We start from the raw sequence: 18511 nt of genomic DNA on the forward strand, positions 1-18511 counted from the left end.
CATTTGTACATAGGGGCGTCACCAGACTGTGATGGCTCTAGACAGCTCATTATCAGTGGTTTGAACATCACATTGGCTGCCACCACCTATATTCTGTCTTGCATAGCATTAAATTAAAACATATGGATGCAATGAAAACACATAAATCTAAAACCAGTGTGCAGCTGTGGTTAGAATATTTCATATTTTTCAGTAGCAACTGTGGTCATTTTCTTGCCTACTTCCTAGGTCTTATTGTCCGTACCTCTATACTCCCTTTAAAAAATGAGTGACAGATTTTACAATGTAAAGCATTCATATTTATTAAACCCATTTAGTAGTTGGTACTAAAATATAATTTCAGCAAAATATAATTTTTAAAATATAAATATTAATTCATTGAAATCTATACAGTGAGAATCGCATTGAACTGACCGGAAAAGCAGGATCACAAAAATCTGAGACAAATGAATAACAATCAAGTTAAAAAAGCCATGAACGGAGAGAAAGAGAAATGCTGCTGGCTCATGTGGATGTGCGTTCTGGCTCGGGAGAGAAGAAGGTCGATATTATTGACATGTCTTTTTGGTTTATCTCCATTTAAACGTTTTTTCAGATGAGGTCCTTGTGATAAGACACCACCTCTCCACTGAGTAGCGTGGGAAAACTTGCTATACATGGATATTTTAGGCAGAGTTGGTTATGTCAGCATCACAGTGGCATTCCATTACAGTAATCCATGGTGCATGCTTGAGGAATACCTTAAAGCCAATATACCATAGGGTGGAAGTGTGCAACACACTCATCTATGAAACAGAAGAGCACAAAGTTCAAACCCCACTTACTACCGTTGTGACCCTGAGCAAGAGACGTAACCCTGAGTGTCTCCAGGGGGACTGTCAAAAGACTTTGTGATTTGTGTGTGTGTAAAAAAAAAAAAAAAAAAAATATATATATATATATATATATATATACACACACACACACACACACACATATATATCTAAGTGCAGAGGTGTGTGTGTGTCTTTCCATATATATATATATATATATACACACACACACACACATATATATATATGTGTGTGTGTGTGTGTGTATATATATATATATATATATATGGAAAGACACACACACACCTCTGCACTTAGATAAAGATGGAGTACTAGGGTCTCAGTTTTGGTCCGGTTTTGGTCCAGCTGGCTCCTTACTGTACTGTCAAAAACAAACAAAAACCATGAAAGATCAAGAGACTATGATGCATTAACTGTATTTGTGCGTCTTACCTCCACTGCAGGCTTATGACTGGGCTCAGCGGTTACCCGCGACAACCATTCATTCTCGTAGCACTGCCGACAGACACGGCCCGCCTTACTCTCCGAGCCTCTCGTCTCCGAACATTTAGCGCAGATTGACTACAGCCGGATGGGGCAGAAGGGGTAGATCTGGTATTATGGATCATGTGAGAGTGAGAGAATACGTGTGTGTGTGTGTGTGTGTGTGAGCACACATGCATGCTCACCCCTCCACAGTTCTTGCATTGGTGTTTGCGTTTGGTAAAATTGAAAGTCTCGTTGCAGCCCTTACATGTGTGTTTCTCTTTATCTTTTTTCTTGCAGCTTTTCTTCATGTTCAAGTAAACATAGAGAGAAACCATGAAGGATGTTTTACATAGAATGTGAAAAATGAGCGAGAACCTGCATCCTTACTCTCTCATGCAGGCCTCCATCTGAATCAAAAGACGTGTTCCACATTCCCTAGACAACAGAGGCAAAAAAGAAGAATCTAGAACACTCCCACCACATAATATTCAAAAATGGTAAATAGCTGATGTCACAAATCCAAATATACAGAAGAGGTGAAAATACAGCTAACGTCCTGAATGTGGTTGTGGCGAAACAGCATCCTACTGCCTACCGGAGAGTCTGGCCAGAGAAGATCATCTTCATCCCGAGAGGAGCTGTTGAAGGTTCGGAATGTTTGAGTGTTCTGCTTGTGCCTCTCAATAGTGGCAAGAAGCACCTGAGTATATATTTAAATGAGGATTAAATACTGTTCATTCTGATTTTATTACAAAAATGTTTCAGAAATCACCGGTTTACCTGAATCCATTCCTTCTTTTCTTCTGCTGTCCTGTAAGACAAAAAGACTTCAAATGCACACATGCAGGTAATATTGAATATCAAAAATGCAACACAATCCACAAACCTGGCTTGCAGCTCTAGTGTGCGCTGTTTGCTAATAATGGCAAAACTGTAAGGAAGATTCTGCTTGACATTGTCCTGCACCTGAGAAAGCAAAAGATCAACACTTCCACCGTTCCATTCCATAGTTTAAATGAATATGCAATGAATAAATTCTGCCATACACACACCTCCATTCCTGCAATGCTGATTTTCTCTCTCACACTAAACTTCTGCCCCATAAGTCTCAGCTTTGGTACACAGTATAGAATCATGTTGTTGAACTGTGAAGACACAAACGGTCAGACAGATATGCACCAACATGTCTTCAAAACAAGAAATATCTGTATTAAAGTCATTTTGTTGTAAGTATATAGACTCTCCATTCTGGAATCACACAACTGCCATCGATTTCTACTCACCAGGTACAAATAGCGGTCTTGAGCTGTACCATTCTTAGCTGACATCTTCTTGATGTGTCCCTCTTTAATGAGCTCATTGGCAGGGTTGACAATGTCCTCCTCTCCCCCAAGTCTCTCATACACCTCCAACAATGTGTTCATCTTCTCCTGTTCACACACGGCTGTTTCAATCTACTGTAGCTCAAAAGGCAGCAAGACTCTCCAGACACATGGTTATTACATGTTATTACATGCGGGTGAAGCCTCCTGATGCCACACGTCCTTGTTGCGTGTCTGATAGTAGAAGAGTTGGTCAGAAAAACTTACCATTTTTCTAATGGCTGCATTGGAATGGTTAGCTGCAGTAGATATAAGCTCCAGAGCTTCTGGAAGAGAGAATTCAATTTATTCCAAATGATCACATCAAATTAATTAAATCTTAAGTACAATTCCGCTGTGAAAGGGGCAATTTGGCCAAACGATCATATTCCAATCTTTTTACCAATGTGGCACAGACACAGGAAGAAGTTCCTGTCTGAAAGGAAGGTCACATGTAAGGGGCTCCATTTACATTTACAGTAAAAGTGACTTCCAGAAGTGCCTTGAAGTCACTATTCTCACACAGTTACTGTTAGTTCTGAGAATGGAAATGTTATGGCTGAGAGGTCATAATGAACCATGGATTGCATGAGTTTAATAAAAACAACTTTTATAAGTTGTTAGATCATACACATATGGACACTGGGTGGAGAAAGTGTGATCTGTATGAAAAGATCAAAGTTCAATTATTATGTCTTACATATTTACGGTAGTAATCTTTAAAAACATAGATGTATCTACATATTTCAGCCTGTATGTGTAATTGTCTAAAATTCTCTGTGGATTTTTGAAAATCGAAATAAGATTTTTTTTTTCATAAAAAGCAAAAGTTTATTAAATCAAAACTTGGGGCCTTTTCTTCAACAACAAAACAAAAAACCAGAGACCCCACTAAGTGAAGTATTTACATTTCGTTGCCCTGACAATAAAGTTGAATCTAATCTATATGGATCTGCTATGGCAGTATTTTATAAAATGACTGGATAAGAACTGGATGGGGGTGTCTGGCGAATGTCTGACTACTATTCATGTATTAACTGGACTCACTCTCTGCATCTTTGCGGTCTGCTGCACCACTAGGCAGATTCTTCAAGTAGTCCTTCAGGAGAAGTTCATAGCGGGGAATCCGCTGGACTGGCTCCAACATGTGATGCTGAAGAGTCAAATTCCCGCACATATCCTGTTTCTGTTCAAGAAAACCACAGGACCTGGACTGTATTAGGAGGCTGCAACAGGACCCCTGGACAAACACACAAAAAAGAAGCTTCCAAACCTGGATGTTCTGCACAGCAGCTTTAAACTGCTGAGAACCCTGAGTCCATGTGCTAATGAGGTCCATGGCATGGTCAAAATTCTTCACATATTCTCCATACATCTTCATGAACGGAGCCAGCTTCTGTAGAATGTCTCCAAGACGTGGATTTGTGTCCCTTTGCATAAAGGCAATTATAAAACTGAAGACTTGAATTCTTCTCACAGGTAAATTGGTAAAACACATTGCAAACCAACGATTGTGTGTCTGCTAGGACAACTGAGTAAATGATAGCTACATCAGGGAATCCCATTGCTGCTGTTTTTTATTCCCGCCTCTGTGTGCAGGACTACGCAGCAGTACGCACACAGCGTACTGCCACTTCAACTACAACCTTCAGTGCCTGGGGTCATTTTTCACCCAGTCATCAACTTGATCCCTCCTGAACATCATGCTGATGATGGGAGGGTGTTACCACCTCGAGATTGATCTGGACTGTGACTGCGTTAGATTCATCGGCCTCTATCTGGCTTTGCTTCAAAGACTTGAAATGAAGGTCCCACTCTTTCTCTTCAAACAAAGTGACTTCTTGAAGCCTTTAAACCATGGCATCAGGTACACAAGTTTCTCACTGACATTCAGCACACTAGCTATGACTGTTGCAAGGACATGCACAAGTGCCCATTCGTAGCCTTATTTCAGACATGGCCTCCACCACTACTTGAACTTTTGCTTTCATAGGCAATCGGCAGCAACCCTCCAACACCCATTCACTGAAACCTGCAAACGGCACAAAGCTGATCTTCTCTCCAAGAGTAGCCCAGTGCTGATGGCGATCAGGTACTGGGTCTCCATCATGGAATAGCCCGGATTCTTTCCGAGTGCACCATGAGTCTGCCCGGTCTACAACTACAGTTGCTCGCATCGCGTGTTCAAGCCGTTTATTCAAACTCACTTCCAAAATCCTGCTGGGATTGAATAAGAGTGTGACGGTACGTTATGTAATGACAGGGTCGCTTTCACACGCCCATGAAGGACAGGCATAGTCCACACGTCACTGCATGCGAAGTGGCACGAGCACGACGTGTCCTGCACATATGTACATCAATGCCACAGTAGTTGATTAATTCAGGCAAAAATCTTGTGTTTGCGGTGCTCTTACCATTCCTGTGTGATGCGCTTGTGCAGGTCAGGCAACAAGAACTGATGGTGGTAGCGGTAGATGGAGGAGATGTTGGAGAATATACCTGTGATGACATCTTGGGGAATTCCTACCATAGTCAGCTTTGTACAAAACACCTGCGAGAGAAATAAGTGGAGTATAAAACTGTAATGGCGGATGCAGGCAGAAAGCGATACATTCATAAATATACTTATATATTCATATATATACTTAGTATACTCGGTGTGTGTTATTGTATGATTACCTGGTCGAGTAAATTTAATTTCTTGACATAGGCCTCCTCTGTGTGAAGCAGCTCTCTGGCGATATTCAATAATTTCTGTGCTTCTGAACACTGAGAAAGACACATTTCATTTTACACTCATGGCATTTATCAGACGCCCTTATCCTGGAGTGACAGGGACAGTCCCCCCCTGGGGGGACACGATGGTAGTAAGTGGGGTTTGAACCTGGGACTTTATGGTGGTCTTCTGGCTGGTAGGTGGGTTACATGTGTTACATTTCCGGTTTGTTATACAGCTTCCTTACCTCCAGCCAGGCAAATCTTACACACATCCACTCCCAGACAATACAGTTCTAGAAGAATCTACAGAACACTACTTCTACGCAGCTTTTGTCCTCCGTTAAAAGCCACATCCTGTGTGCCACCGAAGTGAAAGTAACGTCAGTCAGCTGCAGTAATGGGGAGTAAACGGCAGACATTTAACCATCACACCAACACACGCTCAAATGTGACAGGAAGTACAGTGTCAAAAATATGATGTGTGTTTTATGAATATAAAATGTCCTGACAAAGACATCAAACAATACTTGCTGATAATGGTTTAATTACAAAAGATTTTATTTTAAAAAATTTGCCCGTGGTGACTGAAGTTACAATTTCCTTTTGTCGTGTTGGGTATGACCATTATTCTAGCAACATACGGAAATACACACACACACACACACACACACACACATTAATGGGAGTCCAGACTGAGGCCCAGAAATAATTCCATTCCAGGTACAATGTAAGGTTGGCTGGAAGGATTCCTGAAGAAAACATACTGTACACATGCTTCACCAGGGTGTGTGTGTGTGTGTGTGTGTGTGTGTGTGTACTAACTGTTTGCTGTGGTTGCTCTGCATTTCTCGCCCCTCCGCTGTTGCCTCCCTCCTCTGCTTCAGTATCTTCATCCTGAATTAAACCTCGTTCATGACTTGTGATGATGCAGGGCTCTCTGGCAGTGCAGTCAGTGCCCTCCTCCTCCTCGATGGGCTCCTCGTTGGAGAAGACCTCCACTTCTCCTCCACATAATGGACTGTCAAAGCCGCTGTCCCTGTTTGGAATTTTACAACCAGAGTCTGTAAATCCTCTTGGCTCCAGCGTTCCACGAGGATCATCTGAACTGTAGTGCTTGCTGTTCCCAGGGATAGACCCCTGACTGCCAGAACATGGCTGACCGTGTCCTTCCTGGCTGGCCTGGCCGGTCTGCTTCATCAAATTCTTCATTATGTCACTGCAACTACCATCATCACCATCATCATCCTGTACAGTAGGAATGTTTCTCTGCTCAATATGCAAATGAGCAAGATTATCAGGCGGAAATGAGTCCTTTTCTGGTAAAAACTCATGGCCTGGTTGATCTAATAATGGGGTCTGGGCACAGGCTTGCAAAGGCTGTGGAGGAGGTGTGGTTTCCACAAGTGAAGGGGGTGTGGCTTCCATCTTAAAGGTGTCCACCCTGAGAAACACAAGTAATCTGCTGTAAAAATGCAAGCCCCTTTTTACACCGATTTCAGACACACAACAATAAAAGTGGCCTATAGCATAATAACAAATCATATCAAATTTAATATGTTTAATAAAGGCTGCTGACTTATTCACTTGAACGATGATGGTTTGAAAAAGGATGTGAGTGTGATCACCTGTTTTTTGGATTAAATTAGATCTGTTTAAATATTTCTAAAGGAATTTCACAAATGTTAGAAAGAAATAGATATTGCAAATGATAAGAATAAAATAAACGTGCACGTGAAGCAATCTACAGTACCTGGCAGAGCTGCATGCGAAAGCCCACAGTTCTCCTCCTCAGTGTCCTTCAGAGTCAGACAGTAGATTTAGGGTGCAAGAGATAAAGGTTCTGCAAACTAAAGCATTAATACACTCCAGTTATATGAATAGAAGCAAGCAAGCTTTCATCTTTCAGGCAAATTCAAAAAAGAAAACTGCAGAAGAAGGTTCCACAGGCGACTCTGGGTGACTAACATCCACTGCAGCAGTTTCCTGGTTGCAGAACAGGATGTAGAAATGCGTGTGTGAGCCACTGTGGTTTGTGAAGACAGATAAAATGAAAGAGCGAACACATCGTAGAGTGGACAGGAATGACAATGCCGTTCCGAGCAGCTGCAGGAAAAATGATTTTGGAGAACATGGAGAACAGGGTTTCTGAACAGGAAATGCACAGAAACATCTGATGATAAATATAGGTTGAATTTTCGAAGATGAAGTCTGGCAAACTAGTTCCTCCATCTACTTCCTCCTACTGCACAAGCGCACACCACATGTAGTCTGGGCTGATAATGGCCTTCTTTCCACATGACATACAGCCAGACAGATGGACAGACAGAGCCTGGGGTTTGAATGACTTCCTTAGACTGTAGAAAAGGACAGAGAGAACAGCTACACATGATAAAACAGAGATTATTGCACAGTAAATAGTACAGTACAATCTAGTTCACTGGTCTCATCATGCAGAAGAGTTAATGGATCACAAAATGCATGTGGAGGTGTGAAGAATGCACAGTGCAGCACAGTTGTGTATGGACAAGATTAATCCTGCTGATGCCTTTGCTGTTACCATGGAGATATCTGTAGAATATCGCACTGTGTGAGTTTTGGTGGATGACAATCAGCATGACACCCAGACAGGTCTCTATTCTGCCCCCTCCACCTCACCATGCGTTCTGCTTTTCTGAGCTGACGATGGAAATTTCCTCCCATTGTAGCAGCTTGACCCGATGGTGACAGAATCATGTTTCCTGCTACACTGCGGAAAAATTACAGTCAAGAATCTGTTGGATGTGCTGGAAAAACAAGTTATTGAGAAGAATTGATATTTTTCATCTTTTGGATGTACAACCCAGCAGCATCTCCATTTCAGCATTTAATAAATAGGGTGTCCCCTATTTATAGAACCCCAGAAAAACACATGGTTTAGAGATGCAGTGGAGTCATCAGAATGCTTATGGGTGTATTCAACAGACCCATGGCTCCTAGTCAATCAGACATCCGAATATGCTCAATATCCCAATATCAGGTATGAGGATGACCACTATTTCAACAGCTCACTCCTTCCTATGAAAATATTGATCATAACTGCAGACCACTCAACCTTTCACCAGAACCCATCAACTTTATCATAGCCACAAAACTGTACCACATTATGGCAATTATTGTGCATGTGTGATATATGATTCCTATATATAAAAAACATGACTTTATAAAAAAAAACTGCATTGTGACTAGTTTGTGACATTACGTGCATCACCCACTATGGTGCCCGAGTAAAACTACAACAATTACTAAGATATATTCAGTCCATTAAACCAGAGCAAAGGATAAAAATAAAAACATTACAAAAAAAAAAGACACATGCAAACCCATAGAAAGAGGTTTATTGATGATCAAAATAATGTAATAATATTGTCTTACTCAATGACATCAGCTTTATTAAAGAATAACAACTCCATCCAACTATCTTTAGGTAAGTGTCTCTTTAGTTTAAATTAAGGTGCACTGCTGAACATTTTACTTAACCTCTGGGCTAGCTTGCTGTCTAACTCCTTCTCCTGAACATTCAACTGTTTCAAAGCTTTGCGAGCTGATGCTGAATTTGGTTCAAGCTCCAGAACCCTTCCGAATGCCCGACGAGCATCATTCAGCTCCCCAACAAGAACGCTGGCCTGGCCGAGCCGGTACCAGGCCTTGGCGTTTGTGGGGTTTAGGTTGGTGGCCCTTGAGCTGCTCTCTCTGGCCTTTGATGGCTGGCCTAGTTTTAGCTGGCAAAGAGCAAGATTGGAGTGAAGTTCTGCTTTCATTAAATGATATTCCTTTTCAGTCAGTGTGAACTGGTCACTAACTTCAGTGGTTAAAGATGTTTCTTCGTGCACACAGGATGTCAGGCTTCCTCCCGCCTCGGAGTTGGCGGCCATGCTTCCATGGCCGTCTTTGTCACCAGCTGTCCTCTTTGCCAACGTGATGAGTAGCTTAATGGCCCTGCAATAGGAGTCTGCGGCACCCCACACATCCCCCTTAACAAACCTGTTTCCACCTCTCTCCTTGTGAGACTTCACCCAAGACCATTTCTCCCCAGGAGTCATTTCCCATGATTCTTTGCCAGGACTAAACGAATGGAGCTCTAGGGTATAACGGCTGGAGACCTGACCCTCTGGGTAGTCGGGGTGGCAGTCTGGGCCGGCATGAGTAATCTTGGGCATGGAGTCCTCATTCAGCGGCATTACTTTCAGCTATGCAACAATACAAAAATGTAGTAAATTAATCAAGATCAAATATCTAATAAACTCCAAGCAACATCTGTCACGTACAATGAAAACAATGTTTATCATGAAGGTCTGAAAAAAGAAAAGAACAATTGGACTGCGTTTTCTTACCACACATACTTCCCCGGCTCTCATCCCCTCGACGCATCCCTCTGTGATGTCACACTGGCCCTCCCCAACTCGCAGCCGGAACCAGTCGTCCAGGGGAACCTGCAGCACCGACTTGCAGGAGCGTGGACACGCTGTGGCCGGCGCGGCAGTGGGGACGACGGGGGACACGTCCGCATCCTCCGGTCTCTGGGTCTGTGTCACTTCATCAGTCCTGCACCGCACCCTGACCCTGCAAACTGATCCCAGGTGAGGAGTTTCACAGCCACGCCTGCGTTCTCCCATCCACTCCCTCTGCACATTCCACAGTCCTCCTGGACATACAGACACCCAGGACAACATGGACCTTTTGGAACCTTGACCTTTCCTTCAGAAAGATGGCATGGCACGGCATGAATGCACTGAAAATGCAGAATACAGGGCAGATTAGTAAATATGATGAAAACTAAATTAAAAGAAGACTCTTTGGACCAAGTACAATCTGAAATAAAGCTTATATTACCTGAAATGAATCAAGGAAATGTGTGCATAAATCCACGCTCTTTGTAAAAAAGCAATAACAGGCGATGCCTGTTCAAACTCGCCTCTTCCCACGATAAATGTCTCTTCCTCAGAGTTGCCGCTGAACTCTCCAATTAAAATACCGCAGTGTCGATAAAACCAGCAAAACGCCTCTTCAATCCCGAGCGTAGAGTCCCAGAAGCACGGTTGCACGGTTCCGGCTTCAGTCACGTGTCAAAAACGGAGCGTTCGATTGGTTAAACCACAGAAAGCCGCGCAGGGCAAGTAAGAGAACAGCGAAAACAGAACAAAGTGAATTCGAATCCTTCTCCCTCTCACTATAAACGGTTCACTCTTTAGTAGACTGACTAGGGAATGAGGGTAGAAAACACATTTCGGACACTTGTATGTTGAACGCGACTGGTCACGTGTTACGCATTGCATCATGGTCGCTACCTCTATAGTAACAGCAGCAGCAGCGTCGAACGTCAACGTGGCCGCCATATTTTGAGTGGCTAGTCTGAGTAAATAGTCAAGTAAAGAAGTTAAGCTCGGTACACGCCTATGTGTCACGATGGCGTATTAGGACCGCTGTGATGGACGCATGACGCGCATATCTAGTACAAGGGTGCGTTTCATCCCTAGCGTCGCTAAATTGCGGTGAAACCCGCTTCTTCGAAGCGCTTCTTCGACCAGCTGCTGAACGTCTCCTCCAACACAGAGGAGATCCTCAGGAAGTGTCATCAGCGACAATACCTCCTTAGGACACTCAAGTCCTTTTGAGTCAGAAAATACATTTTCCATTTTCAATTATTATATGTGTGCGGTACTGTGCCTTTTAAATCGCCCCCAGTTTACAAATAAAGTTTTTGGATTGGAATTGACTGTTTTTTGACTGTCATGTTCAACGTGTTCAGCAGCAATGTCTGAGTGCTGCTGCTTGGGGTTTATGGAGTCGTGATCCATTAAGCCTCTTTTTGCCACCTAAAGACATTTCTTTAAAGCTTCTTGGCTAAACGAATAATTGTGAAGGTCATCTATTTAATCATCAAGTTAATTCATTAGCAAATTCATTATTAATAAAGAACATCTGCATTTACTAACAAAATTAGATAAAAAAAAAAGAAAAAAAAAGTGCAGCCAGTGTGGTAAGAGATTCCATCAACTATCTACACTTACAATCCATTTGAGAGTTCACACCAGTAAAAAGCCATATCAGGGCCAAGAATGGGATTTTTCCACAAAGGGAAAATCTTAAAAAACACCAATTTACAACACACTGAAGAGAAGCCATATGAGTGTGTAAACCAGACCATCCACAGTGGAGAGAAGCTTCACCAATGCAAACAGAGCTTTGCCCCAAAAAACATGCATATTGGCGAAGAATTACACAGATCATAAAAAATGATAAATATTAGATTTAAAAAGATTTAATTATTAAGGGGAAAAATGGTGGCCTAGCGGTTAAGGAAGTTGCCCCGTAATCAGAAGGTTCTAATCCCGGTCCGCCAAGGTGCCACTGAGTAAAGATCCCCACACACTGCTCCCTGGTGCCTGTCATGGCTGCCCACTGCTCACTCAGGGTGATGGGTTAAATGCAGAGGACACATTTCATTGCGTTCACCGTGGGCTGTGTTGCAGTGTCTCACAATGACAATCACTTCACTTTCACTGTGTGACAAAATGATTTATTATTGCCAAACCTCTTCTCAGTCAATAAGAGACTTAGATAAGACCTGCCTGACAAAGTGATGCAGAGCAAAACATCCTTAAAAGCTGACAGCACCTGGGGACTCACCTGTGCACAATAAGGAGGGCAGTTTAAAAGGCCCTGTGGAGCAGCTGGGCGGGGCGGCAACATTCTTTGTGGACATGTGGAAACTGTTTGTGTTAAGTTGTTTTGAGTTCTGGCAATCGCCACACGCCTGTGGGCTAGTTTTCGTTCTCCCCTGTTTTTGGCCATCGCACCGTGTTTATTTGTGTTTATAAAGAAATCCTCCTTCTGGCCCTTAAGTGGGCTGTGATAGAGAAATTTAGAGAATATCTGCTGGGGCACCCATTTGTGGTTTATACGGACAATAACCCTCTGAGCCATTTACAGACTGCCAAGCTAGGAGTGCTTGAACAACGTTGGGCTTTACAACTAGTGTCATTTAACTTCACCATTAAGTGAACCCGGGCGAAGTAATGGTAATGCCGATGCCCTCTCCAGGCAATACTTGGATGCAGTAGCAGCAGGCACAACCATGATGGTAGTCCAGAATGAGATCTCAGCTCTGGTGGGATGGAACTATGATGACTTAAGACTATTACAGCAGAGAGGTGGTAGTAGCCTAGTGGGTAAAACACTCGCCTATGAACCAAAAGACCCAGGTTCAAATCCCGCTTACCATTGTGTCCCTGAGCAGGACACTTAACCCTAAGTTGCTCCAGGGGGGGACTGTCCCTGTAACTACTGATTGTAAGTCACTCTGGATAAGGGCGTCTGATAAATGCTGTAAATGTAAATGCAGAGAGACCCAGTCCTTGGTCCAATTTGGGAGGCGTGGACCTGCCAACTCTAAGTATACCCAGGCAATTCCCACTAAAGACCAGCGAGCCAGTACAGTGGCGAAAGCTTTGGTGCAGCACTGGTTCTACCTGTTTGGCGTGCCTTCCTGGATCCAGTCACACCAGGGGAAGAAATTTGAGAGTACATCGATCCAGGAACTTTGTAAAGTATATGGAATCCAGACGAGTCGTACAATGCCATATCATCCCCAGGGCAATGGACAGTGCAAAAGATTTAATTGTACTCTGCATGACCTGCTTAGGACACTCCCTCCAGAGAAGAAAAGGAACTGGCCTCAACATCTGCCTCAGGTAACTTACGCCTACAACACTACAGTGGCCCCCTCCAGTGGTCCTTAGAGACACAGGTCCGGGAAGCACAGGCTGTTGACCCAGTCCCTTCCACTGGGCCACCCGGACGCCTCTATGTGCCTGATGTCCCTGGACCCACATCGCACTAGACTTGTCACTGGACACCCAACCGCGGAGGGCATGAACATCATTCTGACCATAGGGGGTGACCGTCATCACCCTGGGCAACCGTGCTTCCGGGTGGGTAACTGGGTGTGGCTCTCTACATAAAACCTCCACCTCTGGACCGAGTCACACAAGCCCCATGGTTCATGATCTGAGCTCAGAATCCACTTATAGATTTGATTTATGTTGGAAGCAGTGGATAAACATTTAACTTGATGATGCCAACATGTTCTTCCACAGAAGACACAGACCAGTGAAAACCACATAATTAAATATTTACGGGGGAACCTCCCTACTGAAGAGAGACAGATTCCACTAAATCTGTCAAGAACAACAAAGAAGACAATCATAGTTACTTTACTTTACCATAGTTGTACACCATGACCAGATACTTCCGAAAAATATTATTGAGGGCTGATGTTCATATACAGCTGGTTCTCCCAGATGGACAATAAAAGAGGGGGCAAGATGAAGGTGGTGTTCTTAGAGTCTGCCTTTTGGAATTTTGGCACAAATTTTATGAGCAATGTACAGTGGCCAATACTGTGAAAGTGCTGGCCAAATCATTGCCTTTGGTTGGCAAATAGAAAGATATCTGTCATTTTAGAACAGGCAGCAATATCCTGAAGAGCAATATCCTTGACAACCTTTTAAAATACATCCCTGAGTCAGAGCATGTGACTCTGGAAAACTGCCATTTAAAGTTCCAAGAAGCTGACCAAGAAGAAATGATGGAAATCTTAGATGTTTACAAGATACCAACTTTAACCAATTTCAAGGTAATCCTACAAGAATTAACACATAAGAAGATGCATATGTCATTAAACAATGGTCAGCTATTCTATACCCATGAGCAAGAAACTAGAAGACATGTGGCATATGAAAATCCGCACCCAACAACGAGGAACATAATGAAAGTCCTGTCTTTCCCATGTAGCACGAATGCTCAAGAAAAAGAAATTCAGCGATATATGTCTACATGCATCAGAGATTCCAACCCCCAACGCCTTTCTAGGTCCCTTAGATTCTCTACTGGATTTGATTTATTTGTTATAATGACCATCAATAGTTGGGTTTACAGACCTCAAAGCATTTCAGAGGTGATCTTTAGCCCACACATATGGTTGTTTTCTAGAGGTGTCAGTGCATTATGACAACTATCCCGACTTTCCAAGTTGAAGTTGAGCTTTATTGTCATTTCAGCTATATATGTGTTAGACAGTACATAGTGGAACCTGGTGCTACTTTGAACGATTAAACAAAGTTATGTCATAATTTAGACTTTGCCTCTCATAATTAGGAATTAGAATATCATAATTATGACAACAACATTTATTTCTCATATAGCCCAAAATCACATACAGTATGTCTCAATGGGCTTTGACAGACCCTACAGTTGACACCCCCCACACTTGACCCTTCTGCACACAAGGAAAAACTCCACACAAAAAAACTCTAGGAGAGAGAAGAAAGAAAGGAAGAAACCTTGGGAAGGAGTGATACAGAGAGGGACCCCCTTCCAGGGTAGAGTGAGCCTGCAAATAGTGTCAGTGCAGGGCTGGTGATGATTTGTACAATAGGAAAGAAATAACAAAAACATAATAATAAGTCATACAGTTGTAGGTTTGGAGAAGTCCAGGATGCAGTCCAGTGTCATTGTCTAGATTACGTGTCCATAATGATGTTACTGGTCCATTTGAAGATCCCTGAAGCTGTAGTTGTAACGGTGGTGGTGGCTGTGGTGACCCTCTGGTTTGTTTCATGGTATGTCCTTGTAAAGCAGTTGTCAGGAACCAGGATTTATTTGCTGGTCTGATCACTGGGATCTGCCAGTAGTCTGGGTGCTTGATTCCGTGTCTCGGAGAAAAACAAACAGAAGCAGCGGCAGACGGTTGCACTGTACGACCGATACTGAAATATGTGGTAATAGTGGTATATTGGTGCTACAGTGGCCCGGTACCCTAACTAGGACAGCCTAACTAGGGTGAATTTAACTTTGTCTGTGTCTAACAGGGGAAGTCTGTGATAAACTGGACTTGACACTGTGTCAAAGTGAAGTGAAATGAGGGTCTAGGACTTTAACAAAAAGCCAGAGAAAACAGATAGGTTTTGAGATTGGATTTAAACACTGAGACTGTGTCTGAGTCCCGGACACTGACAGGTAAGCCGTTCCACAACTGCGGAGCTCTATAGGAGAAGGATCTGCTCCCAGCTGTGACCTTCTGTACTTTTGGTACCAGTAGTTGTCAGGCGTGTAACCACACAGACAATCGTGAGAGAGGTACGCCCTTGTAGCGTGCGGGATTGACCCAAACGCGGAGAGAGCCACGGGAGGTTGGAAGACACACGGGATTGTTGTTGTAACGCCCGAGCGCTAAAAGCGAAATCCCACCGGGGAAACGCCGTTACGATATACCGGCCGATAACAGTAGCTCGCGAGCTGAAGAGATGGAGGAACTCACGGTACCGGAGATGGAGAGGACTGGATACGGGATCGGGAAACAGGTGGGAGCTCATGGACCATGAATGAAACACGATGTCTGAGCGAGGAGCAGGCGCCAGGACTTCCGGTTTATCTCCTGTCCTAACCAATCCTCGCTCTTCCTCGCAGTCACCTGACTCGCTCACCTGACAGTAGTGACCCCGCACCCATTGAAGGGGGCGTGGCGGTTCGTAAAGAACTAAAAGTTCACTCAGGTATTGCGGAGCGAGACCATTTAGAGCTTTATAGGTCAAAAGTAGGATTTTGTAGTCAATCCTAAATTTGATGGGTAACCAGTGCAGTGATTGTAAGACTGGGGGGATGTGGTCAAATTTCCTAGTTCTAGTTAGAACTCTGGCTGCAGCATTCTGTACTAGCTGGAGTTTACTTATGCACCTACTAGAGCAATTCGGTGTCCGATCTTGACATTACAAATGTCAATATCTCTGAACTGGTACATAAAATAGGTTCAGAAATTTGTGGGGCCATTCGTGCAAGTCTGATAGATACCTGTGGTGCAGACTCATCGCCTAGGGGGACACACTAGATCCAGTCATGCTGGATCTGGCCTTGAACAGGTGCGCATGACTGTCATTGATGCATCGAAATAAACTTTGTAAAAGTTGGAGGTTAGTGTGCCACCATATTTTCGGGGGGATGGTGCTGACAAGTGCTCTGTTTTTGAATGGGAGGAATTAATGAGAACTTATGTTATTAGTAAAAATAACCTGTCTAACTCTGAGATGGTCGGGCAGGTAGTCGATAGACTGCTGGGTCAGGCCAGAGAGATTACCAAGGTGTGGATGCGTAATAATACACAGATAACAGATAACCATTTGCCTATTCAGTTAGCTCAGGCCTACCTCTGGCGGATTTCTATGCGACCAGACCACGTCCTAACGAAGGTTCACTGGACTATTGGATCAGATTAAATCGAACTGCAGAGGTAGCAGAGCAGACCCTCAGAAGTGAAGGGAGGTCCATGGAGAATCAGAGTATGGAATTAGCGGTCATGTTCGTTCAAAATTGTCCAGACCGTGAGATCGCTCTGGTGTTCAAAAGCAAACCTCTTTGTTTGTGGACTGCTGCTGATTTAGGGGAGCATAGGGAGAGGTGGTTGCCTGGGGCAGCATGCGGTATTTGTAGATGGAGGATTGGAGCATTGGAAGTGGTGATGTGACGTCAGATATTGATATTGCATCTCATGGGGATGGGAAACAAAAACAGATGGGGGACTCTATGCTTAATAGAGTTTTGGGCATGTTAGAGAAAACTCTGGTAACTCACCTCAGTCCGTGTACGTGGCACCCCCTAAACGGACTGGTAAATGCACAGTCTGTGATAGCTCTAAGCACACAACGAACATTCACTGTAGGATACATAAGCTCTGTTACAGATGTTACTCTCCTGGACATGTTGGTAGTAACTGTAATTTTGTGCCACGCAGATCAAAATCTGGTCACACACAGGACAGGCCGTGTCAGGGAAACTGAAATGCCTCGAGTTGAAGGACGGCAATGAGGGGCTAATTGATTCATCCTCCACTGATGATATCGAGTCTGTTTATTCACATTGTTGTACTATGGCGCCAGGGGGTAAGGCAGTGGTGTTTCAGAATTCTTTAAAAGCAGGTCAGTGTGTCATTGCTCAGCTACAGGAGGAAGGTGTGTTCAGTGATCACCAGTTAACCCCGTCAGATGTGCTATTGGTGGGATGTGGGGCTAAACAGACAAACCCAGGGGGTGAATGTACACTAAAACTCGAATTGTTTGGAATTAATTTTGAGATTCCTGTATTAGTGTGCAGAAGGTCAAGTAGATCAATTGGTTATTGGTACTAACGTTTTGAAACCATTGATCAGAGAGTTGAAATCCAATGACCGTTATTGGAGTGTCTTAAACAAACCGGATGGAATATGTCAAAATGAACATGGTGATTTTCTGCGGATGTTATCTAATGTGGAGAGATGGAGGGGGGAAAGCATTCCAGATAAAGTGGGTAAAGTTAACTTGAAGAGGGATGTCACACTTGAACCCTTAAGTGAACATCTGGTCTGGGCACGATTGCCACCTGGAACACAACTCTCTGCAGGTAGTACTGTTGTAGTGGAGCCGTATAAGACCCAGTGTGTGCATCGCAACGTTCTGGTGGGTAGAGTCGTTTCACCTCTTTGGGGAGATGGATGGGTCCCAGTAAAACTGATAAACCCTACTCCCTCTGAAATCCCACTCCGCCGGAATGCAAAAATCGCTGATGTGTTCCCATGTATTGCATTGGAAGATTTTGATGTACTGAAGGAGCAGGAAATTTCGCAGAATGTTGGAGCAACAACCACTGTAAGTGTGGTTGGAATGTCTATGGAGAGTAGATTGGAGAATTTGGGTCTGTAGGACATAGATGTTGCTAACTGTGAAGTGACTCCTTTTTGGAAAGATAAACTTCTGAAGCTCATTGAGAAATATGAAAGTGTGTTTTCCAGACATAGGTTGGATTGTGGGGAAGCAAGTGGTTTTTGTCACAGGATACGTCTCACTGATGACAGACCTTTCCGGCTTCACCAGCACATTATCAGAAGTTGAGAGAGACATTGGATGACATGGAGGAGAAGGAGATAATACGCAAGTCGAGCAGTGAGTATAGGTCACCTTTAGTTTTGGTGTGGAAAAAGAATGGTGACCTACGCATCTGTACTGATTTCAGATGGTTGAATGCTCGCACAGTGAATGACGCCCATTCGTTGCCTCACCAGACAGA

The 18511-nt window shown here is 43.6% G+C and overlaps 2 protein-coding genes across 7 annotated transcripts; both read right to left on the minus strand.

Annotated features, from left to right (window-relative positions):
* Window positions 1-276: 276 nt before the first annotated feature.
* Window positions 277-8565, minus strand: fgd (faciogenital dysplasia). Of its 5 annotated transcripts, XM_028994696.1 has the most exons (17): window positions 7131-8565; window positions 6203-6821; window positions 5342-5431; window positions 5077-5213; window positions 3936-4092; window positions 3710-3848; window positions 2891-2949; window positions 2585-2731; window positions 2354-2446; window positions 2188-2267; window positions 2082-2112; window positions 1897-2001; window positions 1689-1736; window positions 1502-1603; window positions 1266-1394; window positions 1119-1194; window positions 277-785 (listed from the first exon to the last, which is right to left on the minus strand). In XM_028994696.1, exons 2-16 carry the CDS (start codon window positions 6803-6805, stop codon window positions 1153-1155), a joined length of 1962 nt encoding a protein of 653 aa, XP_028850529.1. In that variant the 5' UTR covers window positions 6806-6821; window positions 7131-8565; the 3' UTR covers window positions 277-785; window positions 1119-1152. The 5 variants fall into 5 exon arrangements, 4 of the variants coding, with proteins under 4 accessions (XP_028850529.1, XP_028850527.1, XP_028850528.1 ...); XM_028994694.1 differs by having other exon boundaries at window positions 2082-2267; XR_003751111.1 differs by lacking the exon at window positions 277-785 and having other exon boundaries at window positions 1120-1194; window positions 1567-1603; window positions 2082-2267; window positions 7131-8564.
* Window positions 8566-8738: 173 nt separating this feature from the next.
* Window positions 8739-10674, minus strand: fkbpl (FKBP prolyl isomerase like). 2 transcript variants are annotated; one of them, XM_028994570.1, is made up of 3 exons: window positions 10332-10674; window positions 9751-10148; window positions 8739-9606 (listed from the first exon to the last, which is right to left on the minus strand). In XM_028994570.1, the coding sequence occupies exons 2-3, from the start codon at window positions 10087-10089 to the stop codon at window positions 8866-8868; spliced, it is 1080 nt and encodes a 359-aa protein (XP_028850403.1). In that variant the 5' UTR covers window positions 10090-10148; window positions 10332-10674; the 3' UTR covers window positions 8739-8865. The 2 variants fall into 2 exon arrangements, with proteins under 2 accessions (XP_028850403.1, XP_028850402.1); XM_028994569.1 differs by having other exon boundaries at window positions 10250-10673.
* Between the last annotated feature and the right edge of the window lie 7837 nt (window positions 10675-18511).

The sequence above is a fragment of the Denticeps clupeoides genome, chromosome 10 (genome assembly GCF_900700375.1).
Source record: "Denticeps clupeoides chromosome 10, fDenClu1.1, whole genome shotgun sequence".
NCBI classification, from domain to species: Eukaryota; Metazoa; Chordata; class Actinopteri; order Clupeiformes; family Denticipitidae; genus Denticeps; species Denticeps clupeoides.

Bases quoted from the DNA above. Each gene is read 5' to 3' on its own strand.
- fkbpl (XM_028994570.1), bottom strand. From the start codon at position 10,089: ATGTTGTCCTGGGTGTCTGTATGTCCAGGAGGACTGTGGAATGTGCAG. The intron at 9,607-9,750 runs GTAAGAAAACGC...ATTGTTGCATAG, and splicing joins GAGCCGGGGAAGTATGTGTG to CTGAAAGTAATGCCGCTGAA.
- fgd (XM_028994694.1), bottom strand. From the start codon at position 6,805: ATGGAAGCCACACCCCCTTCACTTGTGGAAACCACACCTCCTCCACAG. The intron at 2,950-3,709 runs GTGAGTCCAGTT...TCTCTCTTCCAG, and splicing joins AGACCGCAAAGATGCAGAGA to AAGCTCTGGAGCTTATATCT. The intron at 1,195-1,265 runs GTAAGACGCACA...TGTTTTTGACAG, and splicing joins GTCATAAGCCTGCAGTGGAG to TACAGTAAGGAGCCAGCTGG.